General features: G+C 40.2%; 1 protein-coding gene across 5 annotated transcripts in view; it reads right to left on the bottom strand.

The window, feature by feature from the left end:
• Positions 1-1187: 1187 nt before the first annotated feature.
• Positions 1188-25054, bottom strand: part of MTA3 (metastasis associated 1 family member 3) — a 196517-nt gene continuing 172650 nt past the window's right edge. The window contains exons 15-18 of one of the 5 annotated variants that reach the window (XR_012158255.1): positions 24172-24258; positions 17844-17990; positions 14775-14896; positions 8905-9434 (exon numbers count right to left, since the gene is read on the bottom strand). Coding sequence is in view for 4 of the 5 variants with exons in the window: in XM_073339057.1 (XP_073195158.1) it covers positions 2376-2479; positions 17844-17990; positions 24172-24258 (338 nt within the window). In the remaining variant the exon portion in view is untranslated. The other 4 variants (XM_073339058.1, XM_073339059.1, XM_073339057.1 and 1 more) reach the window with 4 other exon arrangements.

Below are 25054 nucleotides of genomic sequence, written 5' to 3'. Positions count from 1 at the left end.
TGAAGTAGTCTAGGAAGTCCACCTCGTCAACAACTTTAACTCAGATATTTGATTGGAAAAGTATTGGAAGTTTTACACCTACTCTTGATATGCTCGACAGGTTTTCCAGAATGTGCTGAGTAAAATGTGAAAGCAACACTGAAAACGTTTTTGTCAGCGGTTGGAACGTGAGGCAAAGTGGACAGGGAAAAGAATGTGCTTAGCACATTGGTAAGTAGGTACTAATTTTGTTGAACTTGATCACCAAGGGCAACCATTACAGAGGGAACTGCTTGTAAATCAAGACGTTGCAGATGCAGACCTGGAGTAACCTATGGCATTTGTCCCTCACTGAAGCAATAGGAAGAGTAAAAGACGGTATGGAAAACTTAAACAGCATAATTTAAGGCAGTGGCTCTCAACCTTTCCAGACTACTATACACCTTTCAGGAGTCTGATTTGTCTTCCATATCCTCACGTTACACCTTACTTAAAAACTACTTGTTTACAAAATCCGACATGAAAATATAAAAGTGCTGACTTTCTCATTTTTACCATATAATTATAAAATAAATCAACTAGAATATAAATACTGTACTTACATTTCAGTGTATAGCGCAATATAAAGAAGTCATTGTCTGTGTGAAATTTTAGTTTGTACTGACTGTGCGATGGCTTTTTATGTAGCCTGTTGTAAAACCAGGCAAACATCTAGATGAATTGATAGCCCCTGAAAGACCTCTGTATATGCCCAGGGATACACGTTCCCCTGGTTGAGAACCACTGATTTAAGGGCTTCATTTTGCTCAGACCAAGGGCATATATAGCTTCAAATGTAATTTGTTCTTTTAAACAGTGAAGCAGTGTCATTACTTAAGTTACACAATGATATCCTCATTCCAAGAGATCTGTTTTCTGCTCTCCATGCACACACATCTCTATTCACATCAATGGGAGATGTGGACATACAACAAAAAGAAACATACCCCCAAACATTTTAGGCATGAGGAAGATGGAAGGAGCATATCCATAAACATGTTTTAAAGAAACCAGGCAAAGAGCACGTGACATACAAGTTCTGTTCCACGCTTTTGAGGAAGATTGGTGCAGAAGTTAAAGTTAATCACAGGCAGGTTTACAGTCTGGTTCTACTGTGAAATTGATGACAAAAATAGTATTGTGAGATTCCTTGTTTATTGAGTTGTAATAATTTACATATCAAATGTGCCCAGTTGACAGGTAAAAAAAAGATGTTTGTAATAACTAAAGTAGAACAACACTATGTACAAAGACAATAAAATACTCATATAAACAGCAATACACACACTAGCAAATTAAGCTTCAAATTAATAATAATTGTACACGGTTGCTCCTGATATACATTCTACATGAGATAATGCCATCTCAGGAGAATGTCATTGAAAAACAAAACTGAGAGTCTGATATGAGAGAGATTTCTGCAAACAAAAAAAGACAGAAAGATTGCACCACAGATAGAATACACTAGTACATTTCTAAATAAGAAATTCAATCATATTGTGAAAAAACCTTTCCTGTATACATATTTTCACATATGATTTATATATCCGATGAGTCAGGATGAAGCAGATACATGCAACTTTTACTGTTTCTCCGTGAAGCAAGAAAAACTCGAACAAGAAAGTGTCCAGTCTCTCAATACTTCGCCAATTAGAGATACTATTTACATTGTCCTGTGCTTGGCATACAGAGTGCAAGCTTCCAACAGAAAAAGTGGGAGCAATGAAAGGACTATTTCTTCCCCACTCATACCCCATATGAGTCTTACTCCTGAATAGGCAATGATATGGAGGGAAAGAGAGAGAGAGAGATTAGACTGTCATCAAAAACTGCAGATAGATTGTTTGGAGGTTTGTCCTTTTCTTGCTTTGTCAACTGCTTATGTCACCTCCCCACCTGGCTGTACTTGGGGTCCTAGTCAACTGCAGCAGGAAACAGCTTAGTATAGTCCTTATTCTCAGCTGTACACCTCAATATTTGTTCCTCCAGGAGCTGAGGCAACTCTTGATTGGGAGGAAGGAAAGAGGACATCTCAGTCTGAAATACAGCATGAACGTTCTGGAAAAGGGAGAGAGAATTAGGGTCAGGATTGGTGGTTAAATTCTATTGTGGTTTGGAAAATTGGCATTGCTACTTTCTCTCTCTACCCATAAGCCAAGATAATGATGCAAGGTCCATCAGGTAAAGAGCGATTTTCTTGGTTTGTTAGTTGTCATTAACATCCCAGATGTCCCAGGGACACTCTGGCTCTGTTCCATGTCAAAGTGGAGAAGTTCCTGCCAGTAGATGGGGAAAAATGTAAAAGATCTTAGTTAAAAAAAACATACACATAATTAGCAGTAATAACTAAACCATCACTACCATGGGGGATTTTCACAGCCTGCAGTGAACCTGAACTGTTGTTGTTGCTCATAGTTAAGAAGCTGGTGGGTGAAGGGATTGCTAAAAGTCATTTGGAATCCTGTAGAATGAAAAGAAATATTATTAGATTCAAAATATGTAGTGAGTCTTTTTTATAGTAACCACCAGTGAAAACAGTCGCCAGAGTCTTGTTACACACCTGAATCTTCTTGGCATTGTCCTCATTTCATTGATCAGGATCAACAAAGCATATTGCAGGATTTATGACTTTCTGCAGAGAGAATTCTGCTTTTTGGGTGGGACTGCTCTTCTGAGCTACCAAGGAACGTTTTAATTAATCTAAGTTGTTTGGGCTTTTGCAGCAGTAGCAACAGAAGGAAAGCAATTGCATCTCCCAGAGTAGATAAAAGCAGCAGAATGTGTCTAGAGGAAGACTCCAAAAGACTCTGTCATCTTTCCAGACAATATGATGACAGGTTTTTTTTGGCATCCAATGAGTAAGTACAGAATGAAGAATTGGGGTGAATGAAGATTATGCACATGAAGTTGAGTATTCTCTAGAAAGGTGAAAAGTTTAAATTTCCCTGTAAAGTGAAGTTTGCAATAAAAGTAATCCTGCACAATGCATTACATAAATCAGAAACATTTTGGGTCAGGCTACGGGAAGTCAATGCCCTCACCCAGAAGAATTAAAAGACTTACCATAAAGAAATGATAAGTGCATGCAACAATATAAAGCCAGCTTAAAGCTTTAAGTGTTTCATATCAAATGTTTACAGTGTTATTTAAAACGAATTTAAGACACGTGGACTCCTTTGAAATCACTGTGGTATTATTGTTCACAAGTCTGAGAATTGGCTTTAGAAACATAAATCTATGGAAGAATATAGTTCTGTCTTTGGAACATTCTTTTTCAAAGTTCCAAGTTCTCAACCTAAAATTTGGATTTCTTCTCATTGTGTTTTCTTGCAGTTCTTCCAAACCCCTGGCTCCCAGCCTTTTCCAATTGAAAGTACCGATTGTAGTTGGGGACCTGAAATTGTGACAGTTGCCTTCAGGAGGTTATGCTCCCATGAGAAAACAGTGCATTTGTCATAATATCCAATCTTCTGAATTCCCCCATTTCATTGGTAATTTCTACAAGGCTACAGCTGGGCCTGACTGCTCTGTCTTGCCTGTTTCTTAGATAATCTGCTGGTTCCTGTATGAGAGATGTGCTACCAGATTATTAGGGCATCTGAGAAGACATGAAAAACTTTAGGAGAACTGTACCCACACCAACTCAATTACTTCTTCTCTGGTTTGTGGAAAGAGCCACTATCATCCATGAAAATTATAAAAATGAAAAAAAATACACAGCAAAACAAAACCTTTTAAAGTCTATTCAGAAAGCCATAGAAGTAATATTTTGTACAGAAAAGAAACATACATCCTTTATCTGGCTACAATATCCTTCACTTGCAAGAAGTGTGGCATTATGCCCCATATTCTTCATAGTGATATTATTATGATATGATTATGGCATAGCTATGATGTATTCTATGAAAGATAGGTCATGCAAGATATAATTGAAAAGGTTATGATTCACTGAATATGATTATCCTATTTGTATGCATGTATCATTTTGGCATCTAAAGTTAGGAATATTGTCTATGGATCTACTGCAAATGTGTTTACACCTGGGGAATGCCCACTAAGCAGAATGCAATCAGCATAGATGGCTGGCTGGGAATGGCTTTTGGGAGAACAATAGGTCTTAGAAGATGCTAATCTCCCACTGGGGAGCCTTCCTGAGAATGCTACAAACAGCCTCCAAGTCATGGCTTCTGTGTTCCTACAGGGGCATGTGACCAAGTCACCTGGATCTGGACTCCATCTTTGAATACCAGTTTTTTTCCACTGACTGGGTGTGGGAACCAAGAGGGCAGACAAAGGGTTCCCGCCATATGCAAAAGCTGTTTAAGGATGGGGAGTGACATCATCATTGTTCACTGACTCCCTGCCCAAAGGAGACACTTGGAAACACCTGAGGAACAAGGTTTGGACTGTGGGAGAAGGGCTGAACTCAGGAGAGAGGGATTTCTAGCCTGTGAAAGGAATACCTGGGGTTTTCAGCTGCAAGCAAGTGCAGCTTGCCCTCAAGAATCTCTACAAACTGTTTAAATCAACAATTAGGATAAGAATTTGCTACTCATATCCAATATCTTTAATATATTAAGCTCAGAGCACGTTTTTGTTTGTTTGCTAGGTAATCTGCTTTGATCTGTTTGCTATCCCTTATAATCACTTAAAATTAGGACTGTCAAGTGATTAAAAAAATTAATTGTGATTAATCACACTGTTAAAAATAATAGAATACCAGTTATTTAAATATTTTTGGATGTTTCCTACATTTTCAAATATACGGATTTCAATTACAACACAGAATACAAAGGTTTCAGAGTAACAGCTGTGTTAGTCTGTATTCGCAAAAAGAAAAGGAGTACTTGTGGCACCTTAGAGACTAACCAATTTATTTGAGCATAAGCTTTCGTGAGCTATAGCTCATGAGTACAGTGCTCACTTTATATTTATTTTTTATTACAAGTATTTGAACTGTAAAAAACCAAAATAAATAGTATTTTTAGTTAATCTCATAAAAGTACTGTAGTGCAATCTCTGTCATGAAAGTTGAACTTACAAATGTAGAATTATGTACAAAAAAACTGCATTCAAAAATAAAACAATGTAAAAATTTAGAGCCTGCAAGTCCACTCAGTCCTACTTCTTGTTCAGCCAATCATATAATCAAAGAATATCAGGGTTGGAAGGGACCTCAGGAGGTCATCTAGTCCAACCCCCTGCTCAAAGCAGGACCAATAGCCAACTAAATCATCCTAGCCAGGGCGGCTTTGTCAAGCCTGACCTTAAAAACTTCTAAGGAAGGAGATTCCACCACCTCCCCAGGTAACGCATTCCAGTGCTTCACCACCCTCCTAGTGAAAAAGTTTTTCCTAATATCCAACCTAAACCTCCCCCACTGCAACTTGAGACCATTACTCCTTATTCCATCATCTGCTACCACTGAGAACAGTCTAGATCCATCCTCTTTGGAACCCCCTTTCAGGTAGGTGAAAGCAGCTATCAAATCCCCCCTCATTCTTCTCTTCTGCAGACTAAACAATCCCAGTTCCCTCAGCCTCTCCTCATAAGTCATGTGTTCCAGCCCCCTAATCATTTTTGTTGCCCTCCGCTGGACGCTTTCCAATTTTTTCACATCATTCTTGTAGTGTGGGGCCCAAAACTGGACACAGTACTCCAGATGAGGCCTCACCAATGTCGAATAGAGGGGAACGATCACGTCCCTCGATCTGCTGGCAACGCCCCTATTTATACAGCCCAAAATGCCATTGGTTTTCTTGGCAACAAGGACACACTGTTGACAATCGCTCAGACAAACAAGTTTGTTCACATTTATGGGAGATAATGCTGCCCTTTTCTTGTTTGGATGTCACCTGAAAGTGAGAACAGGCGTTCTCATGGCACTGTTGAAGCAACATTGCAAGATGTTTACATGCCAGATGTGCTAAAGATTCATATGTCCCTTCATGCTTCAACCACCATTCCAGGTAACATGCATCCATGCTGATGATGGGTTCTGCTAGATAACAATCCAAAGCAGTGCGGACTGACACATGTTCATTTTATTTATCTGAGCCAGAGGCCACGAGCAAAAGGTTGATTTTCATTTTTGGTGATTTGGGATCTGTAGTTTCTGCATCAGAGTGTTTCTCTTTTAAGACTTCTGAAAGCATGCTCCGCACCTCGTCAGGCTCGGATTTTGGAAAGCACTTCAGATTATTAAACCTTGGGTCAGCTGTAGCTATCTTTAGAAATCTCACATTGGTACCGTCTTTGCATTTTGTGAAATCTGCAGTGAAAGTGTTCTTAAAACGAACAACATGTGCTGGATCATCATCTGAGACTGCTATAACATGAAATATATGGCAGAATGCAGGTAAAACAGAACAGGGGACATACAATTCTCCCCCAAGGAGTTCTTCCACAAATTTAATTAACGCAGTATTTTTTTAACAAGCGTCATCAGCATGGAAGCATGTCCTCTGTAATGGTGGCTGAAGCATGAAGGGGCATACGAATGTTTAGCGTATCTGGTACGTAAATACCTTGCAATGCCAGCTACAAGAGTGCCATGCAAATGCCTGTTCTCACTTTCTGGTGACATTGTAAATAAGAAGAGGGCAGCATTATCTCCTGTAAATGTAAACAAACTTGTTTGTCTTAGCAATTGGCTGAACAAGTAGTAGGACTGAGTGGATTTCTAGGCTCTGAAGTTTTACATTGTTTTGTTTTTGAGTGCAGTTATGTAACAAAAAAATCTATATTTGTAAATTGCACTTTCACGACAAAGATTGCACTATAGTACTTGTATGAGGTGAATTGAAAAATACTATTTCTTTTGTTTATCATTTTTATAGTGCAAATACTTATAATAAAAAACAATATACACTTTGATTTCAATTACAATACAGAATACAATATATATGAAAATGTAGAAAAACATCCAAAATATTTAATAAATTTAAATTGGTATTCTATTGTTTAACAGTGCGCTTAAAACTGCGATGAATTGCGATTAATTTTTTAATCATGATTAATGTTTTTGAGTTAATCATATGAGTTAACTGCGATTTACAACCCTACTTAAAATCTATATTTTGTAGTTAATAAACTTGTTTTGTCTAAAACCAGTGTGTGGAAATCATAACTTGGGGTAGAAAGCTGTGTATATTCCTCTCCATATTGAGGGAGGGGTAGCTTAGATTGTATAGTTCTCTGTGCAGCGCAAGACGGTATAATTTTGGGTTTACCCTCCAAAGAGGGGTGTGCACTTGAGTAACTGAGCAGTTCCTTAGCTGAGCCTTCCCATGCAGAGCTGATCTCAATATCTGTGTGTAGCTGCAGCTGGGTGTGTCCCCACTGGTATGTGTGCTGGAGGGGGCTTGAGGGCCTGTCACAGCAGTACAGTGTAAAGGGAGCACAGGCTGGTGGGTCAGGCGAGCTCAGTGGTACCCCAGTTGCAGGTGGCATCCTGTAATTCAATAATCTAACTGGTATTTTTCTTCTTTAATTACTATCATCCTAATGCAATACTTAAAGTAACTGTTTTCATCCTGACTTTTTCAACATTACAATGCTGCTGTTTCTGCCAGTGTAGGATATGGAGCCTAGGTTAATGGCTCAAATCTGGATCAGATACATGAAAAATACACCATAGTTCAGCTGTTAGTCGCCCACACACAATGGGTTTGATGGCCTCAGTCCAGTTCCTACTGAGCAAGTGTCCTCATCACAAACACCGCCATCCCAAATGACACTAACAGCTCCCGTTCTTAGCAGTCTCAGCAGAGAGACCAAAAATAGCCCAAGGATTGAACTACATTTCCAACCCTACAGAGAACCCCTCTAGAAAAGGTTAATGCATAATAGCAGAGCTGTGTAGAGAAGCTTTTATTGTATCTGCCAGTATTACAGACTGTTACTGTACAAACAGTTACTTTAATACACAACTGAATAAAGGGTTTCAGTCTTGAGGAATGTCAGGCCAGCACCTTTTATAAGTATTACATTAAAAAAAAAAATTAAGTACCAACCATTTTCCTCTCACTATCCTTCTCCCTCCCGCCCTCCCCAAGCCAAAAGAAGTAAAGGCTCTAGATGTTAAGTGGTGGAAGAGGTGATGGTCCTATAACTCCAACACAGCTTTTCAAAAAGGAGCCAAATTTCATATTTGCACCATACACCTTTGAACCACTACATCCATTATTAGCTAAATAATAAGAACTCCCCCAAAACAGCATGCAGGCTTACCCATGTGAACAGCGATGCCTTAAAACATGTCAGACCTAAATATGAATTTACATAAGCTTAAGTGGTGTTTACTTCAGAGCCGTAAATTGCGCCATATCTTGGGTAAACGTGTTTTTGTGGCTTCCTTGAAACATTTTTTCTAATAGTAATGACAAAAGCAAACCAGGATAAGAAAATGGCAAATGGCATTAAAAGATAAGACTTCAGTGTATGCACCTATGCCCATTTTTGTTTGCTTGTTTCACTAAAGTGTAAGTTAAAAAACAGAATATATCAACCCCTCAGCTGTATATTTCCTGGCTGTTAGTTGGTGCCACACAATAACACTAAAAAAAACTAAATAGTCTTTTGTAATCAAACATATAGTTTAGTATATTACATACTGTAATATTAAAACTAATTTTTTATTCAAAAATCGCATAATATTGTAGTGGCAACTACACAAAAGCCAGACACACTTCCCAAGCTTCTCGAATTATGCACCGTGTTACTGATCTGTATTTGAAAAGAAGCAGTATGGTGTACTCATATCTTACAGTGATTAGGAAATACTTTCTATTCCATCAGTAACCAGGGGGAATGTTAAAGACCAACTTTTACTTGCACACAAGAGTATTAAAAGAAACAGTCAAGGAGCTTGCTGAAATATTACAGTTGAATTTTAACAAATATTGGAACTTTAGGGAGGTTCCAGAGGACTGGGAAAAAAAACTAACAAGCCAATATTTTAACAGGGTAAATGGGATGACCCGGGTAACTACAGGCCCTAACTGATCTCAGGCAAAATCATGGAAAGGCTGATATGGAACAGAATCAGTAAAGACTTAAAAGACTGGCAGTATAACTAATGCCAATCGACAAGGTTTATGGAAAATAGGTCTTGTCAAACAAACTTGAAATCCTTTTTGATGAAATTATAAAATTGTCTGATAAAGGTAACTGTATTGACACAATTTCTTAGATTTCTGTCAGGCATTTGACATAGTCCCACATGACATCCTCATAAAAAACCAGCACTATATAAAATCAATGAATCCCATACAAAATGGATTAAAAGCTGGTAGACTGATGAATCACAAAAAGTAATTGCAAATGAGGAATAATCATCCAAGGAGGAGGTTTCCAATGGAGTCCCACAGGGGTCTGTTCTTGGCTCAATATTTTTCAATGTCTTTATCAATGATCTGGAAGAAAATGTAAAACTACTGCTGGTAAAATTTTCAGATGGTGCAAAAATTGGTGGAGCAGTTAATAATAATGGTACTAGCTAACTAAGTAATGATGAGAGGCCCATTATACAGACAGACCCAGATCACTTGTTAAAGTGGGCTTGTTTGAACAGCATGCATTTTGACATAGCCAAATGCAAGTCACATATCTAGGAACAAATATAAGGTCTCACTTACAAGATGAGGGGTCATATCCCAGAATGCAGTGACATTGAAAAGGATTTAGGGATAATGATAAATAACTCGCTGAACACGAGTTCCCAATGTGATGCCATTGCTAAGTGGGAGAGCACAGTCCCTGGATGTATCCCAGGGAAATATCATGCATCAGTAAGGAGGTGGTTTTAGCTTTTAATACAGTATTTGTGAGACCATTACTGGATAGTGTGTTCAGTTCTGGAGTCCACACTTTAATAAGAATGTTGAAAAATTGGAAAAGGTTCAGAAAAGAGCTACTACAATGATTTGAGGTCTGGAAAATATAGAATCATAGAATCATAGTACCGGAGGAGACCTCAAGAGGTCTTCTAGTCCAGTCGCCTGCATTCATGGCAGGACTAAGTATTATCTAGACCATCCCTGACATGTGTTTGTCTAACCTGCTCTTAAAAATCTCCAGTGATGGAGGTTCCATAACCTCCCTGGGCAATTTATTCCAGTGCTTAACCACCCTGACAGTTAGGAAGTTTTTCCCAATGTTCAATCTAAACCACCCTGTGACACCCTCATATTCACCACTGTCAAATAATTAGGATATGTTTTGCACAAAGTATGCCTTGTGAGGTGGTATTCTAAAAGTATTGATCTGCTAGACATTAATAACTCATTGGATTGTGTGTGCAAGCACCGCATATGGAAGTATAAAATTTGGCTATGTATGCATTACTGAAACATGTCGTGAGGTTGAAAACACCCACAAGCAGCCTTTCAGGTACAACAGTAAAAAGGCCAAACAATGTTCGTAGCTCACTGAGAAAATGCACACAAGCCCAAGGATTACCCCAGGAACTGTGTACAATAGAAACCTCTCTGAGATAGTACTACACAATGGGAACTGTTTGACCCAGATCACAGCAAAAGAGTTTTCCAGCAAGTGGAAAGAAGACATAAAAGGGGGAAATGACATCATGATGGTATGTCACTCTCCCTAAAACAACATACCTGGAAACATCTGAGGAAGACTGAACAGGGGGAAGTGATAGTCCCAGGCTAAAGGGATTTCTAGCCTGTGTATGAAAACCTGGGAAACCCAAGCTGCAAAGCAAAGGCAGCTAGTGCCTTTAGAATCTGCCAGCCTGTTTATCACTTGCTCAGTTTGCATTTTTGTTTATTTACCAGGCAGTCAGCTTTGATCTGTTTGCTATCACTTATAATCACTTAAAATCTATCTTTTTATAGTTAATAAACTTATTTCATGTTTTAATCCAAACCAGTGTGCATTTGACTAAGGGTCTGGGGAAAATCTCAGCTTGGTTACCACAAGTGTGCATCATCCTCTTCACACTGAGGGAGAGACGGACCGGGTATTAAACCCATATACTGACCAGGTTTGACCAGATACTGATCAGGTTTGCTCTGGGGTCCTAGGCTGGGAGGCTGGTGGTTAGAAAGCCTGCATGTGACTGCAGTTGGGTGTGTCCTTACCTGTGTGAATGCTGGTGAAAGTACAAGTTTGGAGAGCTTTGCAACTTGTCACTGAAGCACAGTGTGAGAGGGAGCCCAGGCTGCTGGGTCAGAGGGCTCAGTGGTACCCCAGTTCCAGGTGGCACCCTGGGGGGAACCCATTACACACCCTTGCTGCAATTTAAGCCTATTGTTTCTTGTCCTATTCTCAGAGGTTAAGGAGAACAATTTTTCTCCCTCCTCCTTGTAACAGCCTTTTATGTACTTGAAAACTGTTATGTCCCCCCTCAGCCTTCTCTTTTCCAGCCTAAACAAACCCATTTTTTTTTTCATTTTCCCTCATAGGTCATGTATTCTAGACTTTTAATCATTTTTGTTGCTCTTCTCTGGACTTTCTCTAATTTGTCCACATCTTTCCTGAAATGTGGCGCCCGCGACCGGACACAATACTCCAGTTGAGGACTAATCAGCATGGTGTCAAGCAGAAGAATTACTAACACCAGAATGATGTTTGCTTTTTTTGAAACAGTGTTACACTGTTGACTCATACTTAGCTTGTGACCCACTTTGACCCCTAGATCCCTTTCTGCAGTACTCCTTCCTAGGCAGTCATTTCCTATTTTCTATGTGTGCACCTGACTGTTCCTTCCTAAGTGGAGTACTTCGCATTGGCTCTTATTGAATTTCACCCTACTTACTTCAGACCATTTCTCCAGTTTGTCCAGATCATTTTGAATTTGAATTCCAAAGCACTTTAAGCCCTCCCAGCATGGTCTCATCCGCAAACTTTATAAGTTTACTCTCTATGCCATTATCTAAATCATCAGTGAAGATACTGAAGAGAGCTGGACCCAGGTCTGATCCCTTTAGGACCCCACTCAATATGTCCTTCCAGCTTGACTGTGAACCACTGATGATTACTCTCTGGGAATGGTTTTCCAACCAGTTATGCACCAACCTTATAGTAACTCCATCTAGGTCGCATTTCCCTAGTTTGTTTATGAGAAGGTCATGTGAGACAGTATCTGTTACTAAAATCAAGATATACCACATCTACCACTTCCCCCCATTCATAAGGCTTATTATCCTGGATCCAAGAAATGTGCCTTATATATGACAGACTTAAGAATCTCAATCTATTTAATTTATCCAAGAGTAGGTTAAGAGGCGACTCGATCACAGAATACCAGTACAGTAACTCCTCTCTTAACGTTGTAGTTATGTTCCTGAAAAATGCAACTTTAAGCAAAATGATGTTAAGTGAATCCAATTTCTCCATAAGAATGAATGTAAATGGGGGTGGGAAGTTTAGGTTCTAGGGAAATTTTTTTCACCAGACAAGTCTATATTATATTTAATAAATATATTTAGTAACAGATTGTCTCACATGACCCTCTCATAAACAAACTAGGGAAATGCAACCTAGATGGAGTTAGTATAAGATTGGTACATAACTGGCTGGAAAACCACACACACACACACACAGAGTATAAGTTTTAAACAAAAAATTTAATACTGAACACAGCGATGATGATTGTGAAGCTTGGTTGAGGTGGTGAAGTCAGAAGGCAGGATATTTCCCAGGGAATGCCTTACTGCTAAATGATGAACTAGAACTCAGCTGAGCCCTCAAGGGTTAACCCATTGTTGCTAATGTGTACCCTCACACTCTACAAGGCAGCACAAATGGAGGGAGGGGAGACAGCATGGTAGACAGAGACACAGTGTGTGTGTGTGTGTGTGTGTGTGTGTGTGTGTGTGTGTGTGTGTGTGAGATGCACATTGCACCTTTAAGTACGCTGACCCCACTCTTAAATACACTGCCTTGTTAAATTAATCAGCAAGCTGAGACGGCAGCTGCTGCCTGGAAGCTCCCTCCGTCCTGAGCCCTGCCGTGTGTCCCCCCTGCTCTATGGAAGATGGGGTAAGCAGGGTGCAGGAGCAGGGGAGAGGGGGACACCAAGACATTAGCCCTCCTCTCCCCTCCTCCCCCTACAAACAGGAGGCTCTGGAGCAGAGAGCAGGAGCAGCACATGGCAGTGGGGGGAGGGACAACTGAACTGCAGGCAAATTGATAGCTTGCGGGCAGCTGCCGCACAGGGAACTTAGGGGAGCAGGGAGCTGATAGGGGAGCTCCTGGTCCACCCTGGTTCCAAACCCCCACCAGCTAGCTCCAAGGGGCTGCTCCTCCTGCAAGCAGTGGACAAAGCAGGCAGCTGCCAAACAACATTATAAGGGAGCATTGCACAACTTTAAACGAGCATGTCCCCTAATTGATCAGCAACGTAACGATGAAACAATGTTAACCAGGACGACTTTAAGTGAGGAGTTACTGTACCTAGAGGGGAAGAGACTTCTGAGAGCAGAGGGCTCTTTAATTTAGCAGAAGAATGCATAGTGAGATTCAATGATTGGAAGCTAGACAAATTCAGACCAGAAATAAATAGCAAATTTTAGCGGTGAGAGTAATTAACAATTGGAATAACTTACTTAGAGATGTGATTGATTCTAAATCACATGAAGCCTTAAATGAAGACTGGATTATCTCTTTCTGAAAGATATACTATAGTTCTAACAGCAGTTATGAGCTTCATGTAGTAATTACTGGGTAAAATTTTATGGCCTGTGTTATGCAAGAAGTCAGACTAAATGATAATAATGGTCCCTTCTGTCATTAAAACCTACCCGTCAGGAACCAATGAAAGACACTGGAATGGAAAATGTGTCATATGCAAGATCTGTGAAATATCTGGAACACTGCAAGAAGGTTAGCTATAGATTTTAGATTGTAAACTTTCCTGGACAGGGTTTTATCTCAGTCTATGTCTATAAGGCACTAGCACACACTAGGTTGCATAATAATAATAATGATGATAATATGGTAGGAAAATCCAACCCAAGATAGCCATGGTATGACACCATGACTCTCCAAAACAAACAGCAATAGTCTTGATTCGGATCCATATATCTTGTCCCTTCTAGTGTGCCAGTCACATGTTATCTAGGCCACAATCTGTCCAGTTGCCTAACTTGGTGCAACTCCATTAATCTGATTCCTCTATAATAAACTACATCATCAAGGAACCTTTTTATTGAAAACGATTTGTCTGATACAATCCACTTGAGGACATCAGGTTTCTTGACACCATTGCTTCCTCCCCTGAGTGAGTGAGTAATATTTAAGGAAACCTGCTGCAAACTGTTAGAAGAGCCAAAACAGTTTGGAATGTTATAAAGAAGGTACAAAGGAAGGTTATCCTGGGTACTGAGTTTGTGAAGTTTTACATTCTATTACTTAGAAAATGCCTTTTAGGCTGTCCATCAAAAGAAAAAAGAAAAACGGATTCTGTGTACACTAATCGCTTGTGGAAATTGTTTTTCTGTCACTGCATTCGGGGCTTTTGTATATCGTCAGATGCCCCAGTAGCTATTCCACAGACTTCATGTGCTATGGCATGCAGAGATCTAATTAAAGAGTATGTCAGAACAGGAATTAAGATAGTTATCTTAACAGAACTCTACAGAGTACAGATGGTCACTGTAACCTAGAAATATCTGTTCTCCTTGAAATGATCTACTCCCCATCAAAAATAATTCAAGGAAATGACAAATTTAAAATTTGCGAGTTATTTTAAAATGTAGAATAAATCTTTTCACTAAAGTCCTGCTTACCAATTAAGTATTATCCCACGTAGGACACCCTAGCACAATTAGCCATGTTGGTGCTTTGTCAGTCAAACAAGCTCATCAGAATGGATGGTGCTCTATGGTAGTTATTTTTCTGAGGAAGTTTACTTTGAAGAGAATATTGAGACTGTTTTAGTAAAAGAAACAAAACATATTTTGAAATGGTCTTGCTATTTATGTAGGTCCTTCTGTGGACACCCTCACAAGCCGAATCCCTCACAAACATTAATGAATTTACTGCCACAGCATTCCTGTGCTTTAGGGAAGTATCATTATCCCCATTTTACAGACGGGGAACTGAGGCAAGCATGATAAATGTCTTGCTCACTGTCCCACAAGGAATCTATGACTGACTCAGGAATATAATCCAGATCTCCTGAAACAATGCAGTGCTTTACAACAAGACCATCACTTCCTACGTCAGACTGCATTTGGCCTGCGCAGTGCACTTCACTTTAATGCATAATACTCTTTATATTAATAAGATTCACACAGTTGTGGCCCTGCCCCACTGGATAGCACGTTTTAGCAGTTAGATTATCTGCTTACTGTGTAGTGGCATTATTTGACTATTTGCACACTGAATTAAGATCCAAATACTTCTCATTTATGTATAATTGCTTCAGATAAATGAATAACCAGAATATTTTATCCATCATCCATTTTTTTAAGACAGCGCTTTGTAAGTGTGGGTAAAAAAAAACAAAAAAACAAAACAGGATGACATTTTCACTAGAACATACACAAAATGTAGCTGTGACTTAGCAAGTGTCACTGTAATAAGAAAAACTCATGATGTTCATTACCCCGGCCCATATTTCCAGAGCAGCCTCCCTGCTAACTTATGCCAAACTCCCAAATAAAATCTAAGGAAACATCTACTCTATGAATCATTCAAACTCTAATGCAACATCCATCCATGTGTAAATTCTGTCTTGTCTTGGTCTGTCTGTTTTGGACAGTAGAATTTTTGAGACAGGGACTGTTTTGGTACCATCAATCTGCTATGCAGCACCATATTCACTTAGAATGCAAATATTAGAATGTATATAATTAATATTTAGCAAAGAGAGGCTTTGGTAAATCTTGTAATCCTCCTTAGTGCGTATTCAGGAGGAAATCCTAGGTTTATGCATATGAACAGAGTGTACCAGCCTTCTAATAAGATCTATTTCTTATGGGCTTTTAAATGATTAAAACACAGGAAGACAAAATAGGTACATAGCTCCCTCTAGAACTTGTTTTCAGGATGGTACTGGCTAACAGGTGGTGTGGATCAAACAACATATGTAGTCAAAGATGGGAGAACAGGATTGGACCAGATTAAAAGGAGTTGGAATGGCTCTCCAGGTTAGAATACAGCCTGTCAAATAGACCATAAAATACTTCTTCAATTACTTCTGTGATGGCAGGGGGAGAGACTTAATGGTCGAACATCTCTTTCCATTTCTAATATCTACACTCTCTATGAAGAGACAATTTCTCTCCCCTCCAACATGGCACAAAATAATAATAATAATAATAATCACAAAGTGTTTTCATTTTTTTTCCATATGTGATTCCATAAATCCGGTTCCATATTACCTCCTCACTGCCTTGCTCGGATAAACCAAAATGAGGATTCATTACATTGGAGAGGGCAGAATTTCATGCTTCCCAGTTTCATTGCAGAATGGACTTTTATATCAACTAGCTAGTAATCTATGGTATTTGAAGATTTACGTATGTTAGTTCAAAAGCATACAGTGGAATTCTACACCGAAAGAGGACTAAATGGATTTTTTTATTCCATTGATCTGTTATTCATTTGTATTCAGTCAGATCTGCTTATTTTACTGAATATAATATACTGTATTACTTTTCACTCCTGTTAGCTAAATAGAGCCAACACAATGAAAGGAGAATGAGCTAGATTCTATTCTGACTTGCATGTCGGATAGAATGGTTCATTTAGTTTCAGTTGCAGAATCTTAAGGTTATGGTGATGATGTAAACACCAGAAAGATACCATAGCAAAGTCACTTTTTGGAGTACAAGAACACTTTAAAATAGTTTTGAGTCACCTTCATAATTACTCCCAAACCTTTACAATATATTTGCTCAATTTTCATGTCCACTCTGACTGCTTTGCACTACACCATGAAGCAAAGCAGCTGGAAACCGGGCTTAAAGGACCGCAAGGCATAAACTGTTCTAATTTACAGAAGGAACTGGACTGGTCCTGAGCCCCAGAATCTTGGGCCACAAGATGGATAGAAGTTATCTTTCCCTCTTCCCTACCAAATGCAGCTCAGAGAATTTCAGCCAAATATTTCAACCAAGTTATATACACTGTATGCATACAATAATTACAACAGTGTTTGTAAACCAGCAGGAAGTGTAATCAACTCTTCTAGCTGTACATAAATAAATACAATGTGGCAAAATTCAATCAAGGACATCACTGAAAAATATTTTTTCAACAACAGTGCAAAGAATCTCCATTGCTACACTTGTTCCCCTTATTTTTATTCTTTTTCTGATCACTTATGCAAACAGTGCAGATTACTAGGAAACAATGCAAAAAATATCAGCTTGAGGACTGCAAAACCAAAGTAATCTGTTGAGATAGAGCTTAAGATCTATAACCAGTTCCAATGCATTACGCACCACAGTCATGACATTTAAAACTGACAACACAAATATGCCAAATATATCTTGCAAAAATTTTAGTACCAATGTACAACTCTGATCTATATTCAAAGCAGAGCTGTGAATGCATAGATTCTATTCTTCCCAGTGAATTTTAAAAACTATTACTGTGGGGAATGTGCTAACTACACAGGGCAGCAACATTCATAAAGCTGCATCCTTAGGACAATTATTATGCTTGTAGTCTGTTGCTTTATTTAGAAATTTGTGATCCATTCCTTAATGTACTGTAATATACTACTAGTGTATCTTATACTTAACTGAATAGCCAAAATTTCAGTTTTCTCAGTTCACAGATGCAATACTTGTTAGTTCACATAAAAAGATTCCTAACTTTTTTTAAAAAATCCCAGTTTTACATACCCTCCAGTCCATTGTGATGGCTGTAGTTTCTTTTCCCCAAAATACTTCGGGATGAATGATTAGGGGTTGCGAGCATTCGTTTCGCAGCTGGGGTTTGAAGGCTTGGCATTGACCGGACTACATTAGGTTTCATTGCAGGATGAATTTCTGTTGGGGTTGAGGGGGGAGGAGATTTAAAATGAAATATTTACGAACGTTTTATCTACTCATTTTATCTATTAAAAGCACATTTAATTTTCCAGTGAACTCAAAGTCAATTTCTTCAGGCCTAGAATTTTTCCAAATTTTTACACAATGACCTCAGTCTCAAGTCTTTGCTACCATGGCTCTCCCTAATGTGAAACATCTGGGCTGCTTGTGGTAACTACCATGATTGCTTAACTGCGTGTGTTCAGTAGGTAGGGGAAAAGACATCTCAGCAAATTCCTTTGAAGTTTTGTGCTGGACAAAAAAAAAAAAAAATCACATTTGACCCTCAGATTAGGGCAAACGAGCTTCTAACATTTATTCAGTTAAAACCCTTATAATATGTTTGTGTGTGTATATTATATTACAGTTGGGTCTAGTAGCAGTTCATATTATTAAAGTTGCCCAACATCTCCCATTATAACCCTGCTTTTAGGTGTTTATAACTTTGCCAAACTTTAGTCATTTGGCCTGAAATTTTCCATGCTGAGTGTCTGCCTCAGGCAGATCTATTCTGAGGGGTGATGGGAGAGGGTTAATTTCAGCCAAAACGGTTAGGCTGTTTCTGAGAGAGAAGCAAAAGAAAATTACATTGTTTTCCCCAGGTTAAAATTCGGATGAACTTTTCTTAAAAAGCTCTATTGCCTCCATGCTTTGCAACAGTCTTAAAATGTATCCACGTGGGGGAGGGGCATAGCTAGGTGTCACCAATGTGCCTTGGTTTCCCCATGAAAATCTGCACACATTTGCCAAGTTAGAAGCCTTTGAAAAACTGCAGTTGACACCTGCTCAGCAGAGACTTATCAGAGTTTGACACATTTTTTGAAGTATCGGTCCACACTGAGCATGCGCCTGCTGGGGCTCAGCTGCACTGTCCCTGCTTACAGCTGCGGGCCAAGGCAGGGCACCTGAACTTAGAGCAGGCAGCCGCTCTCTCTCCCCTGTGCTCGCAATGACTCCCCCTGCTGCACCCAGACAGGATGGAGGGGGAAGCTTCCTGATCGAAATGAGAAAAGCCGGACTGAGGGGTCAGTGAGGGGAGATAAGTTGAAGGGGATAAGGAGCCTGGAGAGGGCGGCGGAGAGAGGCTGGCAGGGTGGAGAAAAGGAAACTGGGCTGAGGAGTTGGGATGGGGGAGTCTGGGACTGGCTGGGCAAGGAGACTGGGATGAGGAGGGAAGACACAGCGTGGAAAAGGAAAACATGAGCTGGAGGGCAGGGCATGACCTGAGCCGGGGAAGGGGGAGAGAGAGATTGGATGAGGAGCTGGGGGTGGGGCGAGGGCTGGCTGGACACAGAGACGGGGACGTGGGAAGAGCTGGGATGTGGGAATGGCTCACGAAGAAGATTGGGACAGGGATTGGGCGAGGGCTGACACAGGAACTCCAGGAGGGCGAGACAAGGATTTGCTGGGAAAGGAGACTGGGACTGGGATGAGAAGCCTCAGGAGGGCTGGAGACTGGGCCTAGCTGGATGAGGAGCCCGGGTGGGTTAGAGACAGAAGCAGGACAAGGGCAGTTTGGAGCGAATGGTGCAGAAAGAATAATGCTTACGGGGAACGGGCAGCAGGATCTCCCCACTAGAGATACACTCCCAGAGGCAAATTAAGGTTTCCTGGGGCCTTGGGCCAGAAGAACTGGGGTGAGGCCAGAAATGAGGGGTTCAGGGTGTGGGACAGGGCTCTGGGCTGGGAGTTGGAGTGTGTGGGGGGGTGAGGGCTCCAGCTGGGGGTGCAGGCTCTGGGGTGGAGCTGGGAATGAGGGGTTTGGGGAGCAGGAGGCTCTGGGCTGGGGCTGAGGGGTTGGGGTGTGGGCTCCAGGAGGCAGTTTGTGTGCACGAGTGGATGTGAGCTGGGGCAAGGGGTTGGGGCATGGGAGGGGGTTCGGGGTGCAGGTTCTGGGCGGTGCTGACCTCAGGTGCTCCCCGGAAGTGGCCGGCATGTTTCTCTGGTTCCTAGGCGGAGGGGCAGCCACGGGGCTCTGTCCCCCACAACTGTGGTCCCCAACCCATTTTCTCCTTTCTGCCCCTCCCTACTGATGGGAGATACGCTGTCCCTGTGCCACACCAGGGCAGCAGCGGGGAGTGAGAGCCCCTCCAGTCCCAGGGCCCCAGCAGGGGTCCGGGTGCTGGGTCTTCCCAGCTACTCCCCGCACCTCTGCTGGGGATGGGGGCGAGGGGAGATGGGTGTTGGGTCTTCCCCCATCCTGCAGCTTCTGCTATGGATGGGCGGGTGAGCTGCTGGAGCTTCCCCTGTCTGGCGGCTTCTGCCAGGGATGGGGTCTTGGGGGTGGGGTGGGTGTGCATGTGCACGGGGGCTTCTCCCATCCCGCGGCTTCTGCTAGGAACGGAGGCCTGAAATGAGCCTGAAATGGAGCTTAAGATTCCTGAGTCTCATCATTCCTCTGCTGTCAGCAAATATCTGTGAAACCCTCTGGCAAAGTGTCCCAGCCCCTCTAGTGCTGGTCCAGAGAGGATAGCAACCTATTATTACTATCAATTAATCCATTAGCTCAAGTGGCAGAGGTCTGCGCGATGGATCTAAAGGTTCTAACCCTGCTGATGACCCATGTGGGTGACAATATGATAGAATTTGTTTTTTCCAGTTTCCTTTTTAAAAACCTAGGAAATTACACACAACAAAAACTATGTGAAAAGAACATTACTCAGGTTATAAAGTCAACCACACAAAAGTTAGGAAATGCCAGAATTAAGATTACCTGGAAAATCAATATTGGGTCATATCCTAGGGATCTCATTTAGGTCAGCTGCATAGCAGCACAACACATAACCACTAAGCATGACTCATTTTATATTTCCATTTCAGAGATCAAAAGTAAGGTAAATTAATACTTCAAGCACTTATTAACATTTATACTGTGCTAATGCCTTGAAGCCAACCAGGTTGGATATGGTGCTAGACACTGCATAAACACAGAGGTTCAGATCCTCAAAAGTATTTAGGGTGCCTAATTGTCATTGACTTCAGTGACAGTTAAGTGCCTAATAACTTTGAGGATTTGGGCTATAGTAAATTAGAAACCTTACCCTCAAAGGGGTTATCTATCTCAGGAAATACTGCTAAGGCAATCAAAATACCAAAAATGAAAATAAAATTAGGGACAACATTTTTTAAGTTGACTCAAATTAGGAACCTAAATAAATGGCCTAATTTTCAGAGGTACTGAGCATCTGCCACTCCAACTCATCTCTTCTCAACTGCCACAGGTACAAATGTTGACCTAGGTCTGCCAAGTGGAAGAGCAGGAATGCACTAATGGGCAATATAAGACACTCAAGTAAGCAAGATTCACTTCAGGGTTTCTGTTCCCTACACACAGTGAAAGCTAAATTGATTGCACAGGAAGTAATCCCAAATCTCTCCAAGGAGGGGCCGATCTTTAATGCGTAGTCCTGCTGTGCAATGCACTCCTCAAGAAGCAGAAAAGGGATAATGGAAAGCCAGGATGCAGAATGAGTGGGTAAGTGGAAGTTCTTTCGACATTCTTTCAAGGAGTGAAGAGAAAAAATGATTTCCTATGAGGCATAACTAAATGTATTCTAGCAAATATTTGATGGAATGGTATAAAAAAAATGAAAAGCAAACCTGTTGCTCAAGCAGACCTCTGAGATATGGCATGGGATGAATTTTAGAAGCAAAACAATATCCTAGAGATTGTATAAGGTCAGACTTTATTTTATTCAAATATGCACAGACAGCAACACTAAAAGCCACCTGCTAGCTACCTTTTGTGGAGCTATTTCATCTGTTGTACTGTTCAGATTTTTAATCAAAATAAACAAATTAGCAAAAGTAAATCAGAGCGAATATTATCATCATTAATCTTTTCATAATAATTTCATCTTTTTCACTCTGCAAGCCCACTTTCAGGGAGATAATACTTCATGGGAATATGCTGTCCTCCGTTTTCCCACATAGGCCCAGGTAATTCAACTCAGCGTAAGAAACTAGAATGCTTGAGGTTGAATTTGCAGCTATTTAGGGAACAAGCAGCTGTGTTTTTCCCTTGATAAGCATAAGGCCACTACTGGGGGGCAAGAATATATGTTTTGGTACTTTTGAGGCCAAAAGATGTCCAGATTAATAAAGAACATCTGCCCAGGACTCTTCCTAAAAATTCCTATTTGTCAATTTTAGACATCAGTTTATTAATGTGGGAAAAATCCTGAGACCTTTATTATTTATTCTGACAGGTTTCAGAGTGGTAGCCATGTTAGTCTGTATCAGGACTGTGGGTTCTGTGTGTGTAAATTGAGAGTAACACCATTGGCTTCATAGCATTACTTCAGATTTACACCAGGGTAATACTTGGTTCATTTTTTGTTGCTCTGCTTATTCTTAATGCTTATCTCTACTTCCTTGCTCCTCTAAGAATTAGATTGATGTCTTTATATGGAATACTATAGCTCAAAGGGCTTTCACTATCTCTGTAGTGAATGCATAAATATTTAATTGCCATCAGTGGCCGCTTTTGAAGATGACAGTTTTTGATTTATTAATATTAAGCTAAAAATACTGGAATCGCCTTTATTCCCTTCTCTCCAGTACCCCCTTCTTCCACTTTTTCTTCCTATCAGCTGTGATCCAAACATGTCATAACATGCTGATACAGTCTCTTTTTTGTTTTTGTACTGGATAACATCACATCTTTCTAAGCGGGTTGGTAGGTTAGAAAAAATTGGTAACATCTTAGAATGAAATTTTGAAAAGTGCTCAGTATTGGCCTAACTCTGCTCCTTTTCAAGACCAACATTGAGTGCTTTTGAAAATGACACCACTGAGGTATCAGGGGGTAGCCGTGTTAGTCTGTATCCACAAAAACAATGAGGAGTCCTGTGGCACCTTAAAGACTAACCGATTTATTTGGGCATAAGCTTTCGTGGTTAAAAACCCACTTCTTCAGATGCATGGAGTGAAAATTACAGATACAGGCATAAATATACTGACATATGAAGAGAAGGGAGTTACCTTACAAGTGGAGAACCAGTGCTGACAGGGCCAATTCGATCAGGATGGATGTAGTCCACTCCCAATAACAGAGGACGAGGTGTCAGTTCCAGGAGAGGCAAAGCTGCTTTTGCAGTCTGCCCCACAACCTGAAGCCCCCCAACCTGAAGCAAATACTCACCAGCAACTACATACCACACCACAGAAACACTAACCCAGGAACCAATCCCTGTAACAAACCCTATTGCCTACTCTGTCCCCATATGTACTCTAGCGACACCATCAGAGGACCCAACTGCATCAGCAACACCCTCAGAGGCTCATTCACCTGCACATCTACCAATGTGATATATGCCATCACGTGCCAGCAATGCCCCTCTGCCATATACATTGGCCAAACCAGACAGTCTTTACACAATAGGATAAATGGACACAAATCAGACATCAGGAATGATAACATACAAAAACCAGTAGGAGAACACTTCAATCTCCCTGGACATTCAATAACAGATTTAAAAGTAGCCGTTCTTCAACAAAAAAACTTCAAAAACAGATTTCAAAGAGAAACAGCAGAGCTACAATTCATTTGCAGACTTAACACCATTAATTTGGGCTTAAATAGGGACTGGGAGTGGCTGCCCCAGTATAAAAGCAATTTTCCCCTCTCTTGGTATTGACACATCAATTATTGGGAGTGGACCCCATCCACCATGACTGAACTGGCTTTGTCATCAGTGGTTCTCCACTTGTAAGGTAACTCCCTTCTCTTCATGTGCCAGTATATTTATGCGTGTATCTGTAATTTTCACTCCAGGCATCTGAAGAAGTGTATTTCTTACCCATGAAAGCTTATGCACAAATAAATCTGTTAGTCTTTAAAGGTGCCACCGGACTCCTCGTTACCACTGAGGTAAAAATTTAAAAAAAAAAATCAGATTGCCAGATTATTTTTCATATGCTACATATGCCATTTTACACTGATGACTAAAGGCAGTCTAACTAAATATTGCAAATTCAAACCATTACAATAGCACATTATTAAAAGCTCAGATGTATTTTCTTATTCATACCGCTGCCATGTTGTTATGAGTTCCCTTATTGGTGAGTAGGATTTTTAAATACGGTTAAAATATTGACATCTCACTTTACTCACTTTCCTCAAAGGGAAAATACCCACCTAAATACCCAATGATACAAGACAGTGGTTTTCTAGTGCTTTTGATCTTCAGAGGATTTCCAACTATTTCACAATGTCGGTCTGCATCTGAGGATAAAAAAATTTAGAGAGTTTTAAAAAAATTAATTTAATTTTAATAGGCTAGTACACAAATAGTTACGGTACACCTGTACATTTCCTCTGTGTATTCTTAGTATGACATATTACTGACTAAAAGAAAAATACTTTCTTTTTACCTTGTATTCCTCTGATGCACATGTACTAAAGACTAGGATGCAAAGTCAGGACATATGCTCATGTATGTAAACACGAAAAGATAATATTTGTGAGAACCTATTTTTAGTACACCAGGTGGCTACAAAATCTTTTGGAAAATGACCAACTCTGCAAATGAAAGCATCATGAAGATGAAAAAGCGATTTTTAAAAAAATGAATAAAAAACAACAACAAAAACAGTCCTGGGCATTAACAGACACCTATAATGGTCTAATTAAACAGAAAGCCTCGTTGCATTAGTTTTTTACAGACTTGTCTGGCTCTGAAATTGCGAATTAACTTCACTGTGAGAAAGGATCATTATTTAAGATTTGGAACTCGCTAAATACTCTGCCTATGCTACCCCGGTACTATGGTGTTATATATCGTTCTTAGTAAGTAAAATGTAACACTGTAGGTGATTGTTACAAGGATAATCTTAAAAGAAACCTGCTATAACAAGTTCCCAATAATGATATTTATCAACAGAAAAATGCATCTTTCATAAATAGAAACTATGGGTTAAATCCTGGCCCCAAAGAAGTCAATGGGAATTTTGCCATTGACTTCAATCCGGCTAGGATTTCATCATTATTATATCACATATTTTTACCTCAGTTTGCACTT

Source organism: Lepidochelys kempii, chromosome 3, assembly GCF_965140265.1.
Source record: "Lepidochelys kempii isolate rLepKem1 chromosome 3, rLepKem1.hap2, whole genome shotgun sequence".
NCBI lineage: Eukaryota > Metazoa > Chordata > Testudines > Cheloniidae > Lepidochelys > Lepidochelys kempii.
The sequence above is the reverse complement of the archived record's forward strand: the minus strand, read 5'-3'. Positions and strand labels throughout refer to the sequence as shown.